Source organism: Ahaetulla prasina, chromosome 7 (genome assembly GCF_028640845.1).
Source record: "Ahaetulla prasina isolate Xishuangbanna chromosome 7, ASM2864084v1, whole genome shotgun sequence".
In the NCBI taxonomy this organism is placed as follows: domain Eukaryota; kingdom Metazoa; phylum Chordata; class Lepidosauria; order Squamata; family Colubridae; genus Ahaetulla; species Ahaetulla prasina.
In genome coordinates, this window is record NC_080545.1 from 10,015,698 (window position 1) to 10,037,457 (window position 21,760).

General features: G+C 44.3%; 1 protein-coding gene across 4 annotated transcripts in view; it reads right to left on the minus strand.

The window, feature by feature from the left end:
• Positions 1–21,760, minus strand: part of GSAP (gamma-secretase activating protein) — a 91,661-nt gene that overhangs the window by 16,740 nt on the left and 53,161 nt on the right. For 3 of the 4 annotated variants that reach the window (XM_058190011.1, XM_058190007.1, XM_058190009.1), the window contains 5 exons: positions 18,553–18,584; positions 13,987–14,048; positions 10,343–10,438; positions 6,139–6,209; positions 2,796–2,890 (listed from right to left, as the gene is read on the minus strand). In XM_058190011.1, the coding sequence (XP_058045994.1) occupies positions 2,796–2,890; positions 6,139–6,209; positions 10,343–10,438; positions 13,987–14,048; positions 18,553–18,584 (356 nt within the window). The remainder of the gene's footprint in view (positions 1–2,795; positions 2,891–6,138; positions 6,210–10,342; positions 10,439–13,986; positions 14,049–18,552; positions 18,585–21,760) is intronic. The other variant, XM_058190008.1, reaches the window with a different exon arrangement.

Sequence of the window (21,760 nt, forward strand, 5' to 3'; positions counted from 1 at the left end):
AGCGTCTTACCCAACAACTGACAATGGTTTCACAATAGACAAAACCATTAGCCACGTTTTCCGGTGCGAACCCGTCTCAATCAGATTTTTAAAAAAAACAACCAAGGCGAATGTTTTGGGGACAATGATAACCTTTTTGCTGTTTTGGAAAGACATGTAGCAATATCTTGGTACTAAGACATTGATACGTTTCTCCTCAGAAGTCCTTGTTCTCTTATGATTCTTGGAAGAACATTCTCCAAAGCACCTGAGGGCAGGACAAGAAGTAATGGGTGGAAGCGAGACCCAACCTGGAACTAAGGAGAAATTTCCTGACAGTGAGAACAATTAAAAATATGCCAAACTAATATATTCATTTCCAAACTAGGTAACACCAACAGTGCTAGAAGGGAGTAGGGTTTGTGAAATGGAGGAGGAGGAGGAGGAAGAGGACGAGGAAGAAGAGGAGGAAGACGAAGAAGAGGAGGAGGAGGAAGAGAAGGAGGAAGAGGAAGAGCTATCGAAGTGCTGTCCTGGTGTTTGGAAGCCGTACGGGTCTGGATGGGGAGAAACAGGCTCAAGCTCAATCCCTCCAAGACGGAGTGGCTGTGGATGCCGGCATCCCGGTACAGTCAGCTGAGTCCGCGGCTGACTGTCGGGAGCGAGTCATTGGCCCCGATGGAGAGGGTGCGCAATTTGGGTGTTCTCCTGGATGCACAGCTGTCTTTTGAAGATCATTTGACGGCCGCTCCAGGAGAGCTTTCCACCAGGTTCGCCTGGTGCGCCAGTTGCGCCTTTCTAGACCGGGATGCCTTGTGCACAGTCACTCACGCCTTGTGACGTCTCGTCTGGACTACGCAATGCTCTCTACATGGGCTCCCTTGAAGGGCATCCGGAGGCTGCAGTTGGTCCAGAATGCAGCTGCGGGGTGATAGAGGGAGCCCTCGTGGCTCCAGTGACACCTATCCTGCGCAGGCTGCACTGGCTACCTGTGGCCTTCCGGTGCGCTTCAAGGTGTTGGTGAGCGTCTTTAAAGCGCTCCATGGCATAGGGCCGGGTTACTTACGGGACCGCCTGCTGCTACCGAATACCTCTCACCGACCGTGCGCTCTCACAGAGAGGACTCCTCAGGGTGCCGTCGGTGCGACAGTGTCGCCTGGCGACACCCAGGGAAGGGCCTTCTCTGTGGGGCTCCCGCCTCTGGAACGAACTCCCCAGGACTTCGCCAACTTCCGGACCTCAACCTTCGCAGCTCAAAACTTACTTATTTATCTGCGCTGGACTGGGTTAGTTTTTTAAGTTATGGGTTTTAATGGGTTTTATCTCTAAATTTTAATTGTGGCCAATTCAAATAAGTTTTTTACTAGTATTTTAATTGTATCTATAATGTATTTTCATTTTTTACTTGGCTGTGAACCGCCCTGAGTCCTTCGGGAGAAGGGCGGTATACAAATTTAAATAATAAATAAATAAATAATAAATAAGAGGAAAAGAAGAGGAGAAAGAAGATGAAAAAGAAGAGGAGGAAGAAGAGGAGGAGGAGGAGGAAGATGAAGAGGAGGAGGAAGAAGAGGAGTATGAGGAAGAACAGGAAAAACAGGAGAAGGAAGAAGAGGAGGAGGAGGAGGAAGAAGATGAGGAGGAAGAAGAAGAGGAGGAGGAGGAAGAGAAGGAGGAAGAGGAAGAGGAAAGGAAGAGGAGGAAGAAGAGGAAAAAGAAGAGGAGGAAGAAGAGGAGGAGGAGGAGGAAGATGAAGAGGAGGAGGAAGAAGAGGAGTATGAGGAAGAAGAGGAAGAACAGGAGAAGGAAGAAGAGGAGGAGGAAGAAGAAGAGGAGGAGGAAGAAGAAGAAGAGGAGGAAGACGAAGAAGAGGAGGAGGAGGAAGAGAAGGAGGATGAAGAGGAGGAAGAAGAGAAGGAGGAGGAAGAAGAGGAAAAACAGGAGAAGGAAGAAGAGGAGGAGGAGGAGGAAGAAGATGAGGAGGAAGAAGAAGAGGAGGAGGAGGAGGAGAAGGAAGAGGAAGAGGAAAGAAGGAGGAGGAAGAAGAGAAAAAAGAGGAGGAGGAATAGGACGAGGAGAAAGAAGAAGATGAAGAGGAGGAGGAAGAAGAGGAGTATGAGGAAGAAGAGGAAGAACAGGAGAAGGAAGAAGAGGAGGAGGAAGAAGAAGATGAGGAGGAAGAAGAAGAAGAGGAGGAGGAAGAGGAGGAGGAGGAAGAGGAGGAAGAAGAGAAGGAGGAGGAAGAAGATGAAGAGGAGGAGCAGGAAGAGGAGGAAGAAGAGGAGGAGGAGGAAGAAGAGAAAGAGGAGGAGGAGGAGGAGGAGGAAGAAGAAGAGGAGGGAGGAAGAGGAGGAGAAGGAAGAGGAGGAGGAAGAAGAGAAAGAGGAGGAGGAGGAAGAGGAGGAGGAGGAAGAAGAAGAGGAGGGAGGAAGAGGAGGAGAAGGAAGAGGAGGAGGAAGAAGAGGAAGAAGAAGAAGATGAGGAGGAAGAAGAAGAAGAAGATGAGGAGGAGGAAGAAGAGAAAGAGGAGGAAGAGGAAGAGGAGGAGGAAGAGGAAGAGGAGGAGGAAGAAGAGAAGGAGGAGGAGGAGAAGCAAGAGGAAGATGATTGTCCAAAACTAGATAACTATGTCAGTTAGCACTGATGATGTTACCTAGTTTGGGTCATGAAACGTCTGCAAGAAAGCAACCAAGCTCAGAGGACACCAAGAACTTGCCGTAAAAAAAAAACCCCATGCGTATCTTTGGAGCCGCATATGGTTACGTGTGGCTATTCTAGGCCGATTGAAGCTCCACCTCTGCAGCTGGAGGACTCACCTGGTGGTAAAGGCAGACACATCCCGCTGGCTGCCTGCAGAATTCGACACATGATATGGAACGCCACGACCTCATTTGCTTTCTCTGGTTGCCTGCTGTACAAAATAATAACAATAATAATACTTATACAAGGACGGGAATGTGCAAATGTTGCACAGCGGTAGACAGCGAGCCAGTCCTGCCCCTTGCAATGGGTTATCCTGCTTCATAAATCATATTCCCCTTGATGTTCTTCGGCAGGAGGAGGAAGGGAAATGAGGGCAGAGCAGGAGACACAATGGTGCGTCACAGTCAGGCAGATGTTCAAACCTCCAATGATGGAGCCTTTACAACTCCTGGAGGCAAGTTGTTCCACTGATTAATTGTTCTCACTGTCAGGAAATTCCTCCTTAGATCTAAGTTGCTTCTCTCCTGATTAGTTTCTACCCATTGCTTCTTATCCTGCCCTCAGGTGCTTCGGAGAATAGCTTGACTCCCTCTTCTTTGTGGCAGCCCCTGAGATGTTGGAAGACTGCTATCATGTCTCCCCTAGTCCTTCTTTTCATCAGACTAGACATACCAAGTTCCTGCAACCGTTCTTCATATTTTTAGCCTCCAGTCCGCTCATCATCTTTGTCGCTCTTCTCTGCACTCTTTCTAGAGTCTCCACATCTTTTTTAACATCGTGGCGACCAAAACTGAATGCATTAATAAGAATTAGGGGGTGACACGATAGCTGTCTTCCAGTAGTTGAGGGCCTGTCGCAGAGAAAAACGGATCAATATAATAATAATAACAGAGTTGGAAGGGACCTTGGAGGTCTTCTAGTCCAACCCCCTGCCCAGGCAGGAAACCCTACACCACTTCAGACAAATGGTTATCCAACATCTTCTTAAAAATGTCCAGTGTTGGAGCATTCACAACTTCTGGAGGCAAGTTGTTCCACTCATTAATTGTTCTGACTGTCAGGAAATTTCTCCTTAGTTCTAAGTTGCTTCTTTCTTTGATCAGTTTCCAACCATTGCTTCTTGTTCTACCCTCAGGTGCTTTGGAGAATAGGTTGACTCTCTCTTCTTTGTGGCAGCCCCTGAGATATTGGAAGACTCCTATCATGTCACCCCGGTCCTTCTTTTTTTTACTAGACTAGACACACTCGATTCCTACAACCAATTCTTTATATTTTTTAATCTCCAGGCCTTTAGTTACCTGAGCAGCTTTTCTCCGCATTCTTTCTAGGGTCTCAACAGTGGTGACTACATAAAATATGGCTGGCAAGCATCCCAAATGCAAACAGGGGTGACCACAGGGGCGCAGGGTTGACCATGGGAATCTTGAATCTGTAAGCAGCCTTGGAGAGCTCTATTTATCTATTTCTATGTTTATTTAATTGGTTGATCTCGGCTTTATTATTTTATACAAATAACCCATCCCAGCACACCTTCCTCCACCTAATTTCCACACAACAACCACCCTGTGAGGCGAAACTGGGCTGAGAGGAGAGAGGGACTGGCTCAAAGTCACTCAGCCGGCTTTCACAGCGAAGGGGGGGACTTGAACTCAGGGTCTCCTGCTTTCTAATCTGGTGCCTTAACCACTCGGCCAAACAGGCTCCCAAGTCTGTTGTAATTTTGAACGGTCACTGAGCAATCGGACATAATTCAAGGACTATCTGTAGTCACCGGAGTGCCTCGCTTTCAAAACCGATTGTGGTTCCTTTGATTAGTTTCCGTCCGTTGCTTCTGGTCCTGCCCTTGGATGCTTTCAAAAATAGGGTGACCCCTGCTCTTCTCTGTGGCAGCCCCCCAAATATTGGAAGACTGTTATCGTGTCACCCCACCACCCCCAGTCCTTCTTTTCATTAGACTAGCCATGCCCAGTTCCCACAACTGAATTTGATTTTTGGTGAATATGCAGTTTTCTTGACAATCGTTTGGAAGAAGTTGCCAACTGCCTTCTCCTAGTCTAGACCAGCGGTCACCAACTGGTGGTCCACGAGAAAATTTTGGTGGTCTGCAGAAAAATTATTTGCATTTTTTATATCGCACTAAATCAGGGGTCCTCAAACTACGGCTCCTGGGCCGGATACGTGCAATGAATGTTTGTGTTGTTGTAGAGAGTCTCCCCCTTTGGGGTCTTTTTGTGTGGGTCAGAGGGGGGCAGAAATTCCGACTTGGGGTCTGCTTTAGGCTCCTTGTGCAGGGCTTTGGGTGAAGGCTGGAGGGAAGTGCTGCTGATGGTGAAGAGCCAGAGGGTCTTGTTCCACTGGGACTGCATCATGGCTTGGAACTGGTTGACCATCTCAGCCTGCTGAGCCTCCAGGTGCCGGTACCTGGCCTTGCACTCCCACAGGTCTTCCCTCTGCTTGGAAAGCCTATGCTCCTAGTCCTCAGTGAGGTGCTTTTGCTGAGCCTCCTTCTCAGTCTGATCCAATTTGAACTGAGCTGTTTTGCCAATTCTTTCTCATGGTGGCTGTTTAGTTCCAACTGCTTCCTGTTGAGGCCCTAAGGAGCCCGGGTGGGGAGGCGAGAAGTGCCTGGAAGGGGAGGGGCGAGTAGAGGCTGGCGAGGTGCCCCTCGATGTGAGTGACATCAATTGGCCACACCCACCCAGTCACATGACCACCTAGCCACACCCACCCAGCTGGTCATTATGCAGATCATATTAATGGTCCATGGGATTTAAAATTATGAATTTAGTGGTCCCTGAGGTCCGAAAGGTTGGTGACCCCTGGTCTAAACTACAGGTAGTCCTCGAGGTACGACAGTTCGTTTAGTGACCGCTCGAAGTTACAATGGCGCTGAGGGAAAAAAATCACTTACAGCGGTTTTCCACCTGTACGACTTTTGCAGCATTCTCATAATCACGTGATCAAAATTCAGATGCTTGGCAACTGACTCATACTTATGACCGTCGCAGTGTCCCGGGGGGGGGGGTCACCTGAATCCCTTTTGCGACCCATTTCTGACAAGGAAAGTCAATGGGGAAGCCAAATTCACTTAGCAGCCGTGTTGCTAACTTAGTGACTCACTTAACAACTGTGGCAGGAAAGGTTGTAAAATGGGACAAAACTCACTTAACAAATGTCTCACTTAAAGAAGAGAAATTTGGGGAATCAATTGTGGTCCTAAGTTGAGGACTACCTGTACACACTTAGTATTCCTGGGGTTCCCCGTTTAATTTCTAGCCTGTCTCACTTTGCTTTGCTTTGGGGTGCTAACGAGTCGCTAATACTCAACATGTAATAATAAACTTTTAAGTCGTGATTCATCAAGAGGTCTATTAATGTGTGATGTAATGAATCTGCCATTCCTGCTTCCGTCCCTCATTTTTCTCCTTAAATACCTCACGAAAATTAACTGCTTACAATGAGAAGGACGAGGAGCCAAGACTGTATTTCTGCCAAACATTCTCCATCATCCGACAGATTAGGCCCAGCTGCAAATATAGAGGGGGAAAAAAAAGAATGTATCTGAATCATTAATTTATTTATTTATTTATTTAATTTATTTATTATATTTGTATACCGCCCTTCTCCCGAAGGACTCAGGGCGGTTCACAGCCAATAAAAAACACAATACATAGAATACAAATTAAAAACTATATAAAAAACTGATTCAATAACGGCCTAAAAATTTAGATACAATTTAAAACCCCATTTAAAACCCCCAATTAAAACCCATAAATTTAAAAAACAAACCCAGTCCTGCGCAGATGAATAAATGCGTTTTAAGCTCGCGACGAAAGGTTCGGAGGTCCGGAAGTTGACGGAGTCCCGGGGGGAGTTCGTTCCAGAGGGCGGGAGCCCCCACAGAGAAGGCCCTTCCCCTGGGCGTCGCCAGACGACACTGTCGCGCCGACGGCACCCTGAGGAGTCCCTCTCTGTGAGAGCGCACGGGTCGGTGGGAGGTATTCGGTAGCAGTAGGCGGTCCCGTAAATAGCCCGGCCCTATGCCATGGAGCGCTTTGAAGACGTTCACCAGAACCTTGAAGCGCACCCGGAAGGCCACAGGTAGCCAGTGCAGTCTGCGCAGGATAGGTGTCACGCGGGAGCCACGAGGGGCTCCCTCTATCACCCGCGCAGCCGCGTTCTGGACTAACTGAAGCCTCCGGATGCCCCTCAAGGGGAGCCCCATGTAGAGAGCATTGCAGTAATCCAGACGAGACGTCACGAGGGCGTGAGTGACTGTGCATAAGGCATCCCGGTCTAGAAAGGGGCGCAACTGGCGCACCAGGCGAACCTGGTGGAAAGCTCTCCTGGAGACGGCCGTCAGGTGGTCTTCAAAAGACAGCCGTTCATCCAGGAGAACGCCCAAGTTGCGCACCCTCTCCATCGGGGCCAATGACTCGCTCCCAACAGTCAGCCGTGGACTCAGCTGACTGTACCGGGATGCCGGCATCCACAGCCACTCCGTCTTGGAGGGATTGAGCTTGAGCCTAATGGAAGCCCCTTAGCTTCACTAACTCCGATTCTCACAAGAATATTCAATTCACACCAGCAATTCACCTACCAACTTAGCAGTATTATTTAACAAATGTTATCAAAGCTGAAATCCTAGACCCGTGATGGCGCCGCCCAGCTGATTTTCAGGTCTTCTGGGCTGCCCCCAGGAGGTGTGGAAGGCTGCTTTCGCCCTCCCCAGGCTCCAAGAAAGCCTCTGGAGACTAGGGAGGGTGAAAAAACGGTCCTACTGGGGCCACCGTGCCATCACGTGCCAAAAGCGGGGGGAGTACATGTGGGAGGATCAATCAAACATGTGCGGGTGGCGGGACACATTGAATTATAGGTGTGGGCACACGACCCCCCTCTCGCACTCCCCCCACTCTTGGTGTTCAATGACAAAAAGTTTAGCCATCACTGTCCTAGACGTAGTTACTGGAAAATGAATCTTACTTGAATCGGTCCTGTTTTTTAAACTGCGAAGGGAACCAGCAGGATTTTGGGAACCATGCAGGGGTGGCCTCCTAGGGGCTCGGCAGGGTTCAGGCGATTCTCTAGCCAAGGATCGTCAGGGTTTGGTGAACCCGTATATGCCACCCCTGGCTGGCCACACCCACCCTGCATTGCAGCGCCCCTCCCACCCTGCCCCTCCCCTCCCAGGAGTCTCCATACGGGCCCGTTCATCATTCCAAGTAAGTGCAGAGACCGTGTGGAGAGTCTGGGAGGGCAAAAAACGGGCCTACTAGAGGTTCCGGAAGTCTGCAAACAGACCGCAGGGGGAGCTCTTTTCGCCCTCCTGGAAGCTCGAGGAAAGCCTACGGAGCCTGGGGAGGGCGAAAAATCCCCCCACCATGGTGCAGGCGGCTGACTAGGCCACGCCCACCCAGCAACGGGGCAGCGAACCCGTTGCTAAAGGATCTGAAGCCCACCCCGGAACCATGTACCAAAACTGAAGGCGGCACGAGCGGTTTCGAAACTTCAGATTCCTTCAGGGCTGCTAAACTCTTATTTCCTGCTAGTTGAAATGGGAACCACGGCTCACCCTGTCTCACAAACCTAAAATAAGTTTGTATTTATTTATTTATTTTGTCATGTTTATGCAGTGTAGAATTGGAGGTTGGAGACCCTTTGAAGAGCTGAATGCAACGAAATTTCATTTTAATGTATGCTGACATTTAAAGTGTAAATAAAGTTGTTCTAAGTCTACAGTCTTAAGTCTAAACGTCCCATATGTTTTAAAGAGAAAAACAATGGCCTACTTCAAAATCTCAAGAAAAAACACAGGTCAACACACACACACACACGTTTATTGCAGTCTCTTCCCTTTTTTCTCCTCCTACTATTCACTGGGCTCTTGATTCCTCCAGCCACTCAAAATTGTCCCATCATGACTTTAACCAGGGATTCAGCTGGTTCAGACCGGTTCGGCTGAACCGGATGTTAATTTTAAATGTGGTTCGCCGAACCGGTTGTTCCAAGGACTGGCTGACCCTGCCCACTCTGCCCTGCCCCTCCCAGGAGTCTCCATGTGGCCTGTTTTGGATGCCAGGTAACTGCAGGGCATGTGCGGAGGCTCTGGGAGGGTGAAAAATGGGTTTACAGGAAGTCCAGAAACGGGCCTGTTTCTGGCTTCCGGTGCCTGGGGGAAGCCGTTTTCACTCTCCTGGAGGCTCGAGAAAAGCCTCCAGAGCCTGGGGAGGGCGAAAAATGGGCCTACCGGAAGTACCGGAAGTCTAGAAACAGGCCCGTTTCTGGCCTCTGGAGGGCCTCCGGTGCCCAGGGGAGGCCGTTTTTGCCCTCCTGGAGGCTCGAGAAAAGCCTCCAGAGCCTGGGAAAGTTGAAAACGTACACACACACCCCACCGCCATGGTGCAGGAGGCCGAGTAGGCCACACCCCCATCCTGGAAACAGTTGCTGACATTTTTCAATCCCACCCCTGACCTTAACCATGATTAGAAAATGGTTAGGCACTCAATCCATAGTTGGACATGACACACACACACACACACACACACACACACACACACACACACACACACACACACCTTCTGGAAAACTGCTAGATGATTTTCTGGAAAAAAAACAACTACACTAGATAGCTTTCCAGAAAAAAAGCTAGATGGCTTTCCGGGGAAATGCTAGATGACTTTCTAAAAATGGATAAATGATGTTCTAGAAAAATGCTAGATGGCTTTCGGGGGGGAGGGGGGATGGACGACTAGATGGCTTTCCAGAAAAGAGCTAGATGGTTTTTCTGGAAAACTGCTAAATGACGTTCTGGAAAAACACTAGATGGCTTCCCGGGGTAAAAAACAGCTAGACAGCTTTCTGGAAAACTGTTAGATGGATTTGCTGGAAAAAGCTAGATGACTTTCCAGAAAAATGCTAGAGGACTTTCCAGAAATTCGCTAATTGGCTTTCCAGAAAAGAAAAGAAAAACTAGATGATTTTGCAGAAAAACGCCAGATGACTTTTCAGGAAATGAAACATCAAAAGCGTTTGCTCTGGAAATCATGAATAGTTGTTTTTCAACTCTTTTTAGCACCTGTGAAAATCCAAACACACAAACATTTCTTGAGAGCTAAACAGAGGTAAGGTATTTGCATCCACCTTCTTTCTTTCTTTTTTGCAGCAAACACACAGCCTATTTTCCTATCATTTTGCCGCGGTGTGGCTCAGGCTGTAAGAAGCCTGTTATTAAAACACAGCTGCCTGCAATTACTGCAGGTTCTAGTCCCACCAGGTCCAAGGTTGACTCAGCCTTCCATCCTTTATAAGGTAGGTAAAATGAGGACCCAGATTGTGGGGGGGGGCAATAAGTTGACTTTGTAAATATACAAATAGAATGAGACTATTGCCTTACACACTGTAAGCCGCCCTGAGTCTTCGGAGAAGGGCGGGATATAAATGTAAACAAAAAAAAAAAGAAGCGGAAATCAATGAAAACTATAATATAAGCCAAAATTAGGCACATTCCTGTTAAAGACAAAGACGATTTAACAAAGCCCCAGATTCTTATGAGGCGTGGCCATGCCTTCTTTGGTTCCTTAACACCTCCCTTTCCCAAAAGGTTGCCCAAATTTGATGCAAGATTTCCCCCCCAATTTTTTTTTAAAAAAAAGAAACCTACCAGTTTTGAAACATAATCCACAGCTATCTGATCAATCTTTTGTTTGCCAATGTACTGCAGTGGTCTTAGAAGATGGTCTTTCAGTTGTGCCACCATCTGTAAACAAATATATACCAATAAACGAGAATATTTTTTTTGAGATGAGGGGTCCTTGGTGCTCTCTGTGTTTCTTGCTAGTACTGATGTTGGTACCTTGTATGGTAATGAAACTTCTGCAAGAAAACAACCAAGCTCAGAGAACACCAAGGGCCCCTCGTAAAAATATGTGAACAACTAAAATTAAAATATTCTGACTTATAATACATTGCAGAAAATAAGCACAACTCTCATGCATAATCTTAGGACCGCAAGCGAAGTGCCACAGAATCAAGAAGTAATCTTGTGAGTTGGAAACCATAAGCCAACGAAGAATTTTCTGCACAACAAAAAGTGTGCATAAATCACTATATCTGTTCTACAGAACAAAAATCTGGAACGTCTCAAATAGCAAAGGAACGATTCAGTGGCTTTTCTGCTCACCGATCATTAAAAAAAACAACCCTATTTTTCTATTCAGTGGGTTCCTTCTTAGCCAACCGTTATCAAAATATCACAATCCAGTTTGGTGATGGTTAAAACTGCCTTAATGTTAAATGCCAAGAGCTAGCCAATTTTCACTGAACTTGAAAAGACTAAAAGGCAGTTGGTTCCAGTTAATACTTGGAATAGAGACACTGAGAATTCTCGATCGGTTAAACTAGAAAGCCAAATATATATATATATATATCTCGACAACACGCAATGCAAGCTACTTCCACCCTGTGGCCAAGATAACTCACACGAACGTGATCATCAAAAAGTTGAACTTGTTGAGCAAAACTTCATCTTTTAAATTGGCTGAGTAAGCACTTTCCGCTTGAAAAGTTTGCGACAGAGAGAGAAAGGAAAGAAGGAAGGAAAAAGAGAGAGAGAAAGGAAGGAAGGAAGGAGAAAGAGAGAAAGAAAGGAAGAAAAGGAAGGAAGGAAGGAGAAAGAGAGAAAGGAAGGAAGGAAGGAAGGAAAGGAAGGAGAAAGAGAGAAAGAAAGGAAGGAGAAAAAGAGGGAAAGGAAGGAAGGAGAAAGAGAGAGAGAGAGAGAAAGGAAGGAAGGAGAAAGAGAGAGAAAGGAAGGAAGGAAAAAGAGAGAGAAAGAAAGGAAGGAAGGAGAAAGAGAGAGAAAGGAAGGAAAGGAAGGAAGGAAGGAAGGAAGGAAGGAAGGAAGGAAGGAGAAAGAGAAAGGAAGGAGAAGAGAGAGAGAGGAAGGAAGGAAGGAGAGAGAGAGAGAGAGAAAGGAAGGAAGGAGAAAGAGAGAGAAAAGAGAGAAAAGAGAGAGGAAGGAAGGAGAAAGAAGGAAGGAAGGAGAAAGAGGAAGGAAGGAGAGAGAAAAGAGAGAGAAAGGAAGGAGAAAGAGAGGAAGGAAGAGAGAGAAAAGAGAGAGAGAAAGGAAGGAAGGAGAAAGAGAGAGGAAGGAAGGAGAAAGAGAGAAGAAAAGGAAGGAGGAAGGAGAGAGAGAAGGAAGGAAGAAGGAAGGAAGGAAGGAAGAAGAAAGAGAGAGAAAGGAAGGAAGGAAGGAAGGAAGGAAGGAAGGAAGAAAGAAAGAAAGAAAGAAAGAAAGAAAGAAAGAAAGAAAGAAAGAAAGAAAGAAAAGTTTGTGAACATTTCTGCGTACCCTGTTTCTCCGAAAATAAGATCCAACCGGGAAATAAATCCTAACATGATTTTTCAGGATGCTCGTAATATAAGCCCTACTCCCCCCAAAATAAGCCCCAGTTAAGATTGCATTTAGTACCGTATTTCCCCCAATATAAGACCTAACCAGAAAATAAGCCCTCATGCGTCTTTTGGAGCAAACATTAATATAAGACCTGGTCTTATTTTTCGAGAAACAAGGTAGCTGTTTTGCCAATGAAGGGAAACAGTAGTTGATCAAGGAATAACAGAATAATAAAGTTGGAAGGGGCCTTGGAGGTCTTCTAGTCTGACCCCTTGTTCAAGCAGGAGACCCTATCATTTCAGACAAATGAGTGTCCAATCTTTTTTAAAAAACCCTCCAGTGACGGAGCAGCTACAACTTCTGAAAGATAGCCATTCCACTGGTTAATTGTACCAGCTGTTCTCCTTAGTTCCAGGTTGCTTCTCTCCTTGATTAGTTTCCATCCGTTGCTTCTTGTCCTGCCCTCAGGTGCTTTGGAGAATAGGGTGACACACACCCCTCTTCTTTGTGGCAGACCCTGAGATATTGGAAGACTGCTGTCGTGTAACCAAAACTCCCCCAGTCCTTCTTTTCATCAGACTAAATATACCCAATTCCTGCAACTGTTCTTCCTATGTATTTCAGACATCATTGCATTAGAGAGGGTCCAAAGATATTTTACTAGGAGAGTTCTCAAATCTTCTGCTCGAAATAAAATTCCCTATCCTACCAGGCTTATTTATTTATTTTATTTTATTTATTTATTTATTTAAATTTTTATACTGCCCTTCTCCCCAAGGACTCAGGGCGGTGTACAGCCAAGGTTAAAACAATTAAATATACAAAATTAAAATATCAATTAAAATACATATTCAATAATGGCCAAATTAAAACCGTCAAATTGACCCAGACTAAAATACCCCATATAAAATTACTAAAAATTAAAAATTTGAAAATTTAAAAATCAAGCCAGTCCCGCTTGGATAAATAAATAAGTTTTTAATTCACGGTGAAAGGTCTGAAGGTCAGATAGTTGGCGCAAACCGGGGGGAAGTTCGTTCCAGAGGGTAGGTGCTCCAACAGAGAAGGCCCTTCCCCTGGGGGCCGCCAGCCGACACTGTTTGGCGGACGGCACCCTGAGGAGACCCTCTCTGTGAGAGCGTACGGGTCGGTGGGAGGCATAAGGTAACAGCAGGCGGTCCCGTAAGTACCCAGGCCCTAAGCCATGGAGCGCTTTAAAGGTGGTAACCAGAACCTTGAAGCGCACCCGAAAGACCACAGGTAGCCTTGAAATCTTAGGTCTAGAAAGCCTCGAACTACGTCGTCTACGCTTCGACCTATACTTAGTTCGTAAGATTATTTACCAAAACGTTCTACCTGTAAATGAATACTTTCATTACAATAATAATAATAATACAAGGGCCATCAATAGATTTAAACTCAATGTCATTCGCTCTAATCTTAATTGTAGGAAATATGACTTTTGCAAGAATAGTAAATGCCTGGAATAATCTACCTGATCCTGTTGTTAGTCTCTCTAATACCCATACCTTTTACCGTAAACTGTCTACCGGGGACCTTTCATGTTTCTTAAGAGGTCCCTAAGGGGGCGTGAATAAGTGTACCAGCGTGCCTTCCGCCCCTGTTCTATTCTCCCCATTTATACGTAATCATTCTATGTGTTTATGGCTATGTTTTGCCAATTTAAATCCTTTTTTTTTGTGCCAACATTTTTTCCTGTGTCCATGTCTGAGTCTACTCTGTTACTTGTTTTCTTGTATTTGTTGACAAATAAAATAAATAATAAACAAATGTTTTAGCCTCCAGTCCCCTAATCATCTTTCTTGCTCTTCTATTAAAGAATAATATCTATATTTTCTGGTTAGCCTTACAGCACTGAAGGTTTTCTACTGTCAAGTCAAGAATGCACCTACCAATCCTGTTAGCACGCTCTGCTGATAATCTTCGTCTTGAAAAAGAGGAGCTGTTCTTTCTTCTGAAAGTAAAAGAGAGAGAGGGAGGGAGGGAAGGAAGGGGGGGAGAGAAGGAAAGGGAGAGAGGGGGAGGGGAAGAGAGAGGGAGGAAGAGAGAAGGGGAGAGAGAAAGCGAGGGAAGGGGAGGGAGAAGGGGCAGGGAGAAGGAGGAGGGGAGTGAGAAAAGGAAGAAGGAAAGAGGAAGAGGGAGGAGGGGAAAGAGGGACAAGGAGGGAAGGGAGAGAGAGGAAGGGAGAGAGAGAGTGAGGTAAGGGAGGGGAGGAGGGAAGTGAGAGAAGGAGAGAAAGAGAGTGAGGGAGAGGAAGAAAGACGGAAGGAAGGGAGAAGGCAAGAGAGAGAGGGAGGGAGGGGACAGGAAGTGGGGGGAGAAGGAGGGAGAGAGACGGGAGAGGGAGGAGAGAGGGAGGGAGGGAAAGGAAGAGGGAGGAGAGAGGGAGGGGGAGAGGGAGAGGGAGGGAAGGGGGAAGTGGGAGAGAAGGAGGGGGGAGAGAGAGAGAGAGAGGGAAGAAAGGTAGGCGGAGAGGGCGAGAGAGAGAGAGAAGGAGGGAAGGGGAGAGGGAGAGAAAGAGAAAGTCAACATCTACTTTAGAGGACAGATGCTATATTTCAGTATTATTTTGCAAACAAAAGTCCATTCTTAATCTCTTCTCAGTGCCATTCCAAACATTTCGACGTGTTCTGATTACCAGCAATGCAACAACAGAGATTTAGAGATTCCACAACAGGTTTTAATTTGCATCCATCTTAATGGGAGATGCAGAAGAAAATGAACAACGCATAACACGTAGTTCTCCGGTTACGACCGCTCGTTCAGCGACCCTTCAAACTTGCAACAGCACTCACGGGGGGATTGATGACAGGTCCTCAGAGTTCTGACCATTGCAGCATCCCTTCGGTGACACGATGGCGATTCGGGAGGCCGGATCACGGTTATGCCGTTGCAACAAGCTGTGGTCACATGATCACAGTTTCTACTTATCCCTGCCAGCTTTTCGCAGGTAAAGGCAATGTGGAAGCTGGCAGGAATTGGAAAGTCGGGGTCATGTGATCTCCTTGCTTAACAACCCGCACAATCCTTGCTTAACAATGTCAACTGGGATTGCTGTTGCTGAGCGACACAGTCCTGTGATGTCGTATTTTACAACCGTGTCGGTTAGTGATGGCCGTTCCGGTCCGAATTGCCATCATAACCCAAGGACTACCTGTAATTCGTTTTAAATATTTCCACCAAATAACAGATTGAAGCACAATAAACACACATAAGACACTCTGGTGGCGCAGTGGTTTGAGTGCGGTATTGCAGGCTAATTCTGCCGACTGCCAGCAGTTTGATTCTGACCGGTTCAAGGTTAACTCAGCTTTCCATCCTTCCAAGGTCAGTAAAATGAGAACCTAGATCGTTGACGGCAATAGGCTGACTGTGTAAACCGCTTAGAGAGAGCGGTAAAGCACTGTGAAGTGGTAATAAGTCTAAGTACTCTTCCTTCCTTCCTTCCTTCCTTCCTTCCTTCCTTCCTCCCTCCCTCCCTCCCTCCCTCCCTCCCTTTCTCATTCTCCTTCCTGGTGGCACAGAGGTTAGAATGCAGTATTGCAGGCAAACTCTGCCTACAGCCAGGAGTTCGATCCTGACCAGCTCAAGGTTAACTTAGCCTTCCATCCTTCCGAGATCGGTAAAATGAGGACCCAGATTATTGGCGGCAACAGGCTGATTCTGTAAACCGCTTAAAGAGGGCTATAAAGCACTGTGAAGCGGCATATAAGTCTAAGTGCTATTGCTATCCTTTAAAAAAAAAAAAAAACTATTACACATACACACAGATATACCGGTATGTGCACACATAAGACACCTATTTATAAGCGTACCTTTGCCTTTTTTCCATTATGTTAATATAACATAATGTGTCTGATTTTGGTGTTACAGCCAAACATTATGTTATAGCAGGGGTGAAATCTAAAAATTTTCCCTACCGGTTCTGTAGGTGTGGCTTAATTGGTGGGCGTGGCTTGGTGGTCAGGTGACTGAATGGGCATGGCCAATAATAATAAATAATAAAGTATGCAAAACTTGGGAGCGCACCAGTCTACCTTCTTTAAAAATAGAGGCACCGGTCTACTAATTGCCTTTTTTGGGGATACACCGGTCTACCTTCTTTAAAAATAGAGGCACCGGTCTACCAATTGCCTTTTTTTGGGAGCCACCAGTCTACCTTCTTTAAAAATAGAGGCACCGGTCTACTAGCTGCCTACAGCGCTGATCAGCTGTACTGCGGCCCTTTGAAGCGCCGCGGCAGTCATTTAAGGCCATTTGCAGCTATATCACCACCACCGAGAGCTTCAGGGACAGAGAAGAGGGACAACAAGGCGTGGGCGGTGGGGGGGGGCAGGGATTTTGCTACCGGTTCTCTACCCGCCCCCATCGCTACCGGATCGCGCGATCTGGTCCGAACTGGGAGCATTTCGCCCCTGTGTTATAGTTTTGATCTATTTCCACTTCTCAAAGTGGTAGATAGTATATGAATTATAACAGCACTTAGACAAAACTAAGAATTTGTTCATATGCTATGCTTGTATGTATAAACCTAGAACTTCCTGAAAATTAGTATCTTGATGTTCTCAACTTATGCCACAGCCACTTCCAATCTACAAGACCTGTAAATAAACCGCAATTTATCTATATAAGCCACCAGCAACCACAGGAAGCAGCTTCCCTACAAGCGTATACAAAACAATACGGTTAGTCAAGATACGTTCAACTGCTGTCCTACATAGTCCAAAAAAAAAAAAAAAGAGCAACCATATTCAAGGAACTTTTTTTCCCTCACCACAAGTCAGGAACAACAAAGTCAGAATTTGTGGAATGTCCTTTCCCGGTTTTTGAAGTTGACATTTATAAGTTACACATGGTACAAACTCTCTGAAGAAGAAAACAAGGGATGCTGCCCTAGAAGAACATCTACTCTTATCTGAAAAGAGATCCAAGTGAGCAAAAGACTTCATTTCCTTAAACACAGTGACTACCACATTCCGTGTTTCACCTCACCGAATTTACAAGTTGAACTAGACGGGTTAATTTATAAGAATAACAGAGTTGGAAGGGACCTTGTAGGTCTTCTAGAGTCTCATCATCTTTTTTTATAGTGTGGTGACCAAATTGGTTGTCCACTAAGACTCCAAGATCCCTTTTACAGTTACTGCTATTAAGCCTGGTTTCTCCCAATCTATATGTGTGTCAACTCACAACGCATCCCTGGACTGCTCTGGAGTTGCCCTAGGCAAGGGGGACGGGAAAACGGCGAAGCAGCACAGCAGCCAAAAACAAAAGCACATTCCAGACATCTGTCTCTCAAGGCTGTCTCCCAGGGTTACCTACAGCAGCCTGAGGGGAGTGATCTTTACAACCCGCAGAATTGTTCCGTTGGCAAATGTGACTGATTACACACCCTGGAAGGAGGGGGGAAAACAGGGTCAAGCCTGAGCCGTAAATTACGTGGGGTCAGAATTGCTTCACGTGAAACGACATGAAGCTCCTATTAAATAACTGGATTTCTTTTGAAGCTTGGCTCAAGGCTTATGATTAAATTAGGGCATCCGTCGGAACCCTGATAATGTGTACTTTTGGTTGTTCTTGCCTAAGCGTAAGACTTTACTTTTATCTACACTGAAGTCTTACACTTATCTTGAGTTGAGACTTATCTCAACAATACTCATCAGCAACTTTATTAAGTTCACGAATCCTGATTCACCTTATGGTCAATGTAGGAAAACACAACAGAGAGGAAGAATCTAATCAGCCCAAGGATTAGGTGACCCTCGGCGTGTTCTTCTTGGACTAGATGAAGTCAAGGCTGTATCTTCCTTCTGCCCAAAGTAATGTGGCCCAAATTTCACCCATTCAACCCCTAAATCCTGCTTCCTCTACAGTAGTGGCCAAAATTGTGGAAACCTTTTGGGAAAAGTGTATTTTTTAAAACTAGCTAATAACACCACTTTTGTTTGGAGTAGAACCATAAAATTATATATCATTGGAAAGATAATTTAATCAAGGATGTAATGCAATAACTTATATGGAAGATTTGCTATTAGAGTAGCAGTTACAGCATAAAGAACAACAATGAAACACGTAGAAAAAAATGAGGTATACAAAAATTATCACCCTGTCAGTTTTAGTTGGGTAACCTTTAGCATGAATTACGGCCTTACAACGTCTTCCCATGGAGTGAACCAAGTCTTTTAGTTCTGCAGCTGTTATAATGTGAAACCAAGATTGAATGATGGCTTCTATTAAATGGGTTTTATTCCTGGGTTGTTTCTGACTAACAAGTTTCTTTAATCGGCTCCCTAGATTTTCAATTGGGTGAAGGTCTGGGCTATCCTATTTCTGGAGAAAAGGAGAGTAAGAAATCTATGGACCTCCAGATCCTGTGAAGCAACGACTCTCAGCATTGCCATAATGAAGGATGCTTATAGACTTTTGAGATCACACAAAAAAAAAAATACTCATCTTACCTGTTTCCCACATATGTAAACTGGAAAGCACCCTAGAAGAAAAGAAGCAATGTTTCTTAATAGCTTCCGTGGAGGGTGACTTTAAAAAGCCACGCTGGTGTTTTGACCTAGGCTTCCCCAGCAGCACGAAGCCGAGTCCGCGTCCCGATAAACCCCTTTTATTGACAGTGAATTCCTCTCCAGCAAAGTCTTTCCTCTCCCGCAGTCTTTCAAGATAGTTCACAATTACCGATTTTTATCAGGCTTGGAGAGTGGCCAGGCCGATATCGTTCAGACTGCTGCAATACTTAGCAAGAATTCAGAAATGAACTAATTGTCTCCTGCAAACTTCACTCCCCTTTCGCTCCTCTTTTATTCCCTCTGGGAAGGGCCCTTCATCGTCCACCTGTGGCCTTACTCCCAAGTCGACCCTTGTTCTTTAGCTGTTCCCTTCATCTGGCAGCTCTGCGCATGCGCACACTGGGAACAGGCTCCAGCTATTCGTCTGCATCACTGATGTCTGATTCCGAAGGTAGTCTGGCATACGGCCCTGGTCCCCTTTCTGCCTCTGACGCAGAGCCGTTATCAGAGCCTTCCTCAGACTCCAGGACTGGTCCATGTTCCTCCCCAACCTCCTCACTGTCCGAATCTGCTGACAGATCTGCTGGCGGGCCACAACACTATGCACTCAAGAATTACACAGGTAATTATTATTATTCATTCTAACTTTGGAAATATTATTGAGTAAGATACGTGGTTTAGATCGAATAAAAGGAATTAGAATTAAAAATCAAGATTATAAATTAAGAGCGTTTGCAGATGATTTGGTTGTTTCTTTATCTCAACCAATACATTCAGCTGTATATTTGATGGAGACAATTGATCAGTATAGTAAGGTATCTGGGTTTAAAGTGAATCAACAGAAGACAAAAATGATAATTAAAAATATGAATACACATCAGAGGGAAGAATTAGAAAGAATAACTGGATATGAAGTAGTTAAAAAGGTTAAATACTTAGGAGTATACATTACAGCATCGAATGTAAAATTATATAAAAACAATTATGAGGTATTGTGGGGAAAAGTAATTAAAGAAATGGAGAAATGGAAGAAGTTACAATTATCATTGTTGGGAAGAGTGGCAGCTATAAAAATGAATGTTTTGCCTAGATTTTTATTTTTGTTTCAAATGATTCCAATTTTGAAGAAAGATGCAAATTTACAAGAATGGCAAAAAGGGATTAATAAATTTGTATGGAAGGGTAAAAAACCGAGGATAAAGTTAAAAATAATGCAAGACGTTAGGGAAAGAGGGGGTTTAAAAATGCCTAACTTGAAATTGTACTATGATGCAGTTGTTTTAACTTTAATTTCTGATTGGATTAATTTAACAGAGGAAAGGATTTTGAATATAGAAGGTTATGGTTTGTTATATGGATGGCATGCATATGTAATATATGACAAGAAAATTGATAAGACATTTAAGAATAATATGGTCAGAAGTGCGTTGTTGAGGATTTGGAAAAAATATCAATATAAGTTAGATGGAAAGATACCAATATGGACCATCCCCAGACATATGATAGAGAATATAAATATATTACAAAAAATGGAAGTTATCACTTACAAAGAGCTTTTGACTATGGAAAAAGGGGAATTACAGTTAAAATCTAGGGAGAAATTGAGGGATGAAGGAAGAAATTATACATGGTTCCAGTATGGACAATTGCAATCTAGATGGAAAATAGATCAGAAAATTGGTATAAGGCAAAGTGATGATAATCTGGTAAAACAAATAAAAGATCAAGGTCAACAGCATATAAAGAGATTATATAATGTATTGGTTGAAATTGATTCAGAAATGGAGTTGGTTAAAGATTGTATGGTAAAATGGGCACAAAATTTTCAACAACCTATAATGTTAGAAACATGGGGAAAAATTTGGGTGAGGAATGTTAAATTCACGCAAGCACAAAATTTAAGAGAAATTTTTTATAAAATGTTTTATAGATGGCATTTAGATCCTAAAAAACTGTCATGTATGTATCCAAATGTGAAAGCAAAATGTTGGAGATGTGATTGTGAGGATGCTACCTATTATCATATATGGTGGACTTGCAAAAAAGTTAAAGCCTTTTGGATTAAAATATGGTGGATTATGCAGAACATTTTGAAAAAGAAGATCAAGTTTGTTCCACAGTTCTTTTTATTAGGAATAATCTCAGATTGCACTGTTATAGAGACAAAACTGATTCTGAATTTAATAACTGCTGCAAGATTATTGATTGCACAATATTGGAAGAAAGAAGACTTACCTACAATTGGAGAATGGATTAGTAAAGTATCAAATTTAGCAGAAATGGCAAAAATTTCTGCCTACTTGAAAGACTGTACACAAGAAAAATATATTTTGGAATGGAGGAAGTGGATTGATTATATTCAAAATAAGTATCAGATTAAAAAATATCAATTAGTTTTTGAGTGAAGTTAGGAATTATTATGTATTAGTTTAAGAAAGAAGGGAATTGATAGTGTGATGGTGTGAAATGGAATATGTTTTATGTTATATTTTAGATTATGTTTGTTAGTTACAATACCCTGTATTCTGTTCTGGGAAGTCTCGGGGCGGGGGGGGAAGGAGGCGGGGAAGGGGAAGACTATAAATTGATTGGTTGCCATTGTACAGGAATAATGGTAGAATTAAACAAGTTGGATAATTTGAGTATAGGACTGATTGTTGGATAAGTGATTGTATTGTACACTGGTCAAATTGTGGGAATTATTATGGAAAAATAAAAAAAAAATTTTGCAAAAAAAAAAAAAAGAATTACACAGGTACTCCTCGACTTATAACAGTTCCTTTAGTGACCATTCAAAGTTACCACAGTGCTGAAAAAAGTGACATATTTCTAAACTTAGGACTGTTGCAGCATCACCACGGTCATTGATCAGAATTCAGATGCTTGGCAACTGACTCATGTTTATGACGGTTGCAGTGTCCCGGGGTCATGTGATCCCTTTTGCGACCTTCTGACAAGCCAAGACAATGGGGGAAGCCAGATTCACTTAGCAACCGGGTTACTAACTTAGCAACTGTGAAGTGTTGCTTCACAACGGTGGCAAAAAAGGTCGTAAAATGAGCCAAATTCTTAATGTGTCACTTAGCAACATAAATTATGGGCTGAATTGTGATCGTAAATTGAGGATTACCTGTACTTATTGGTTTGG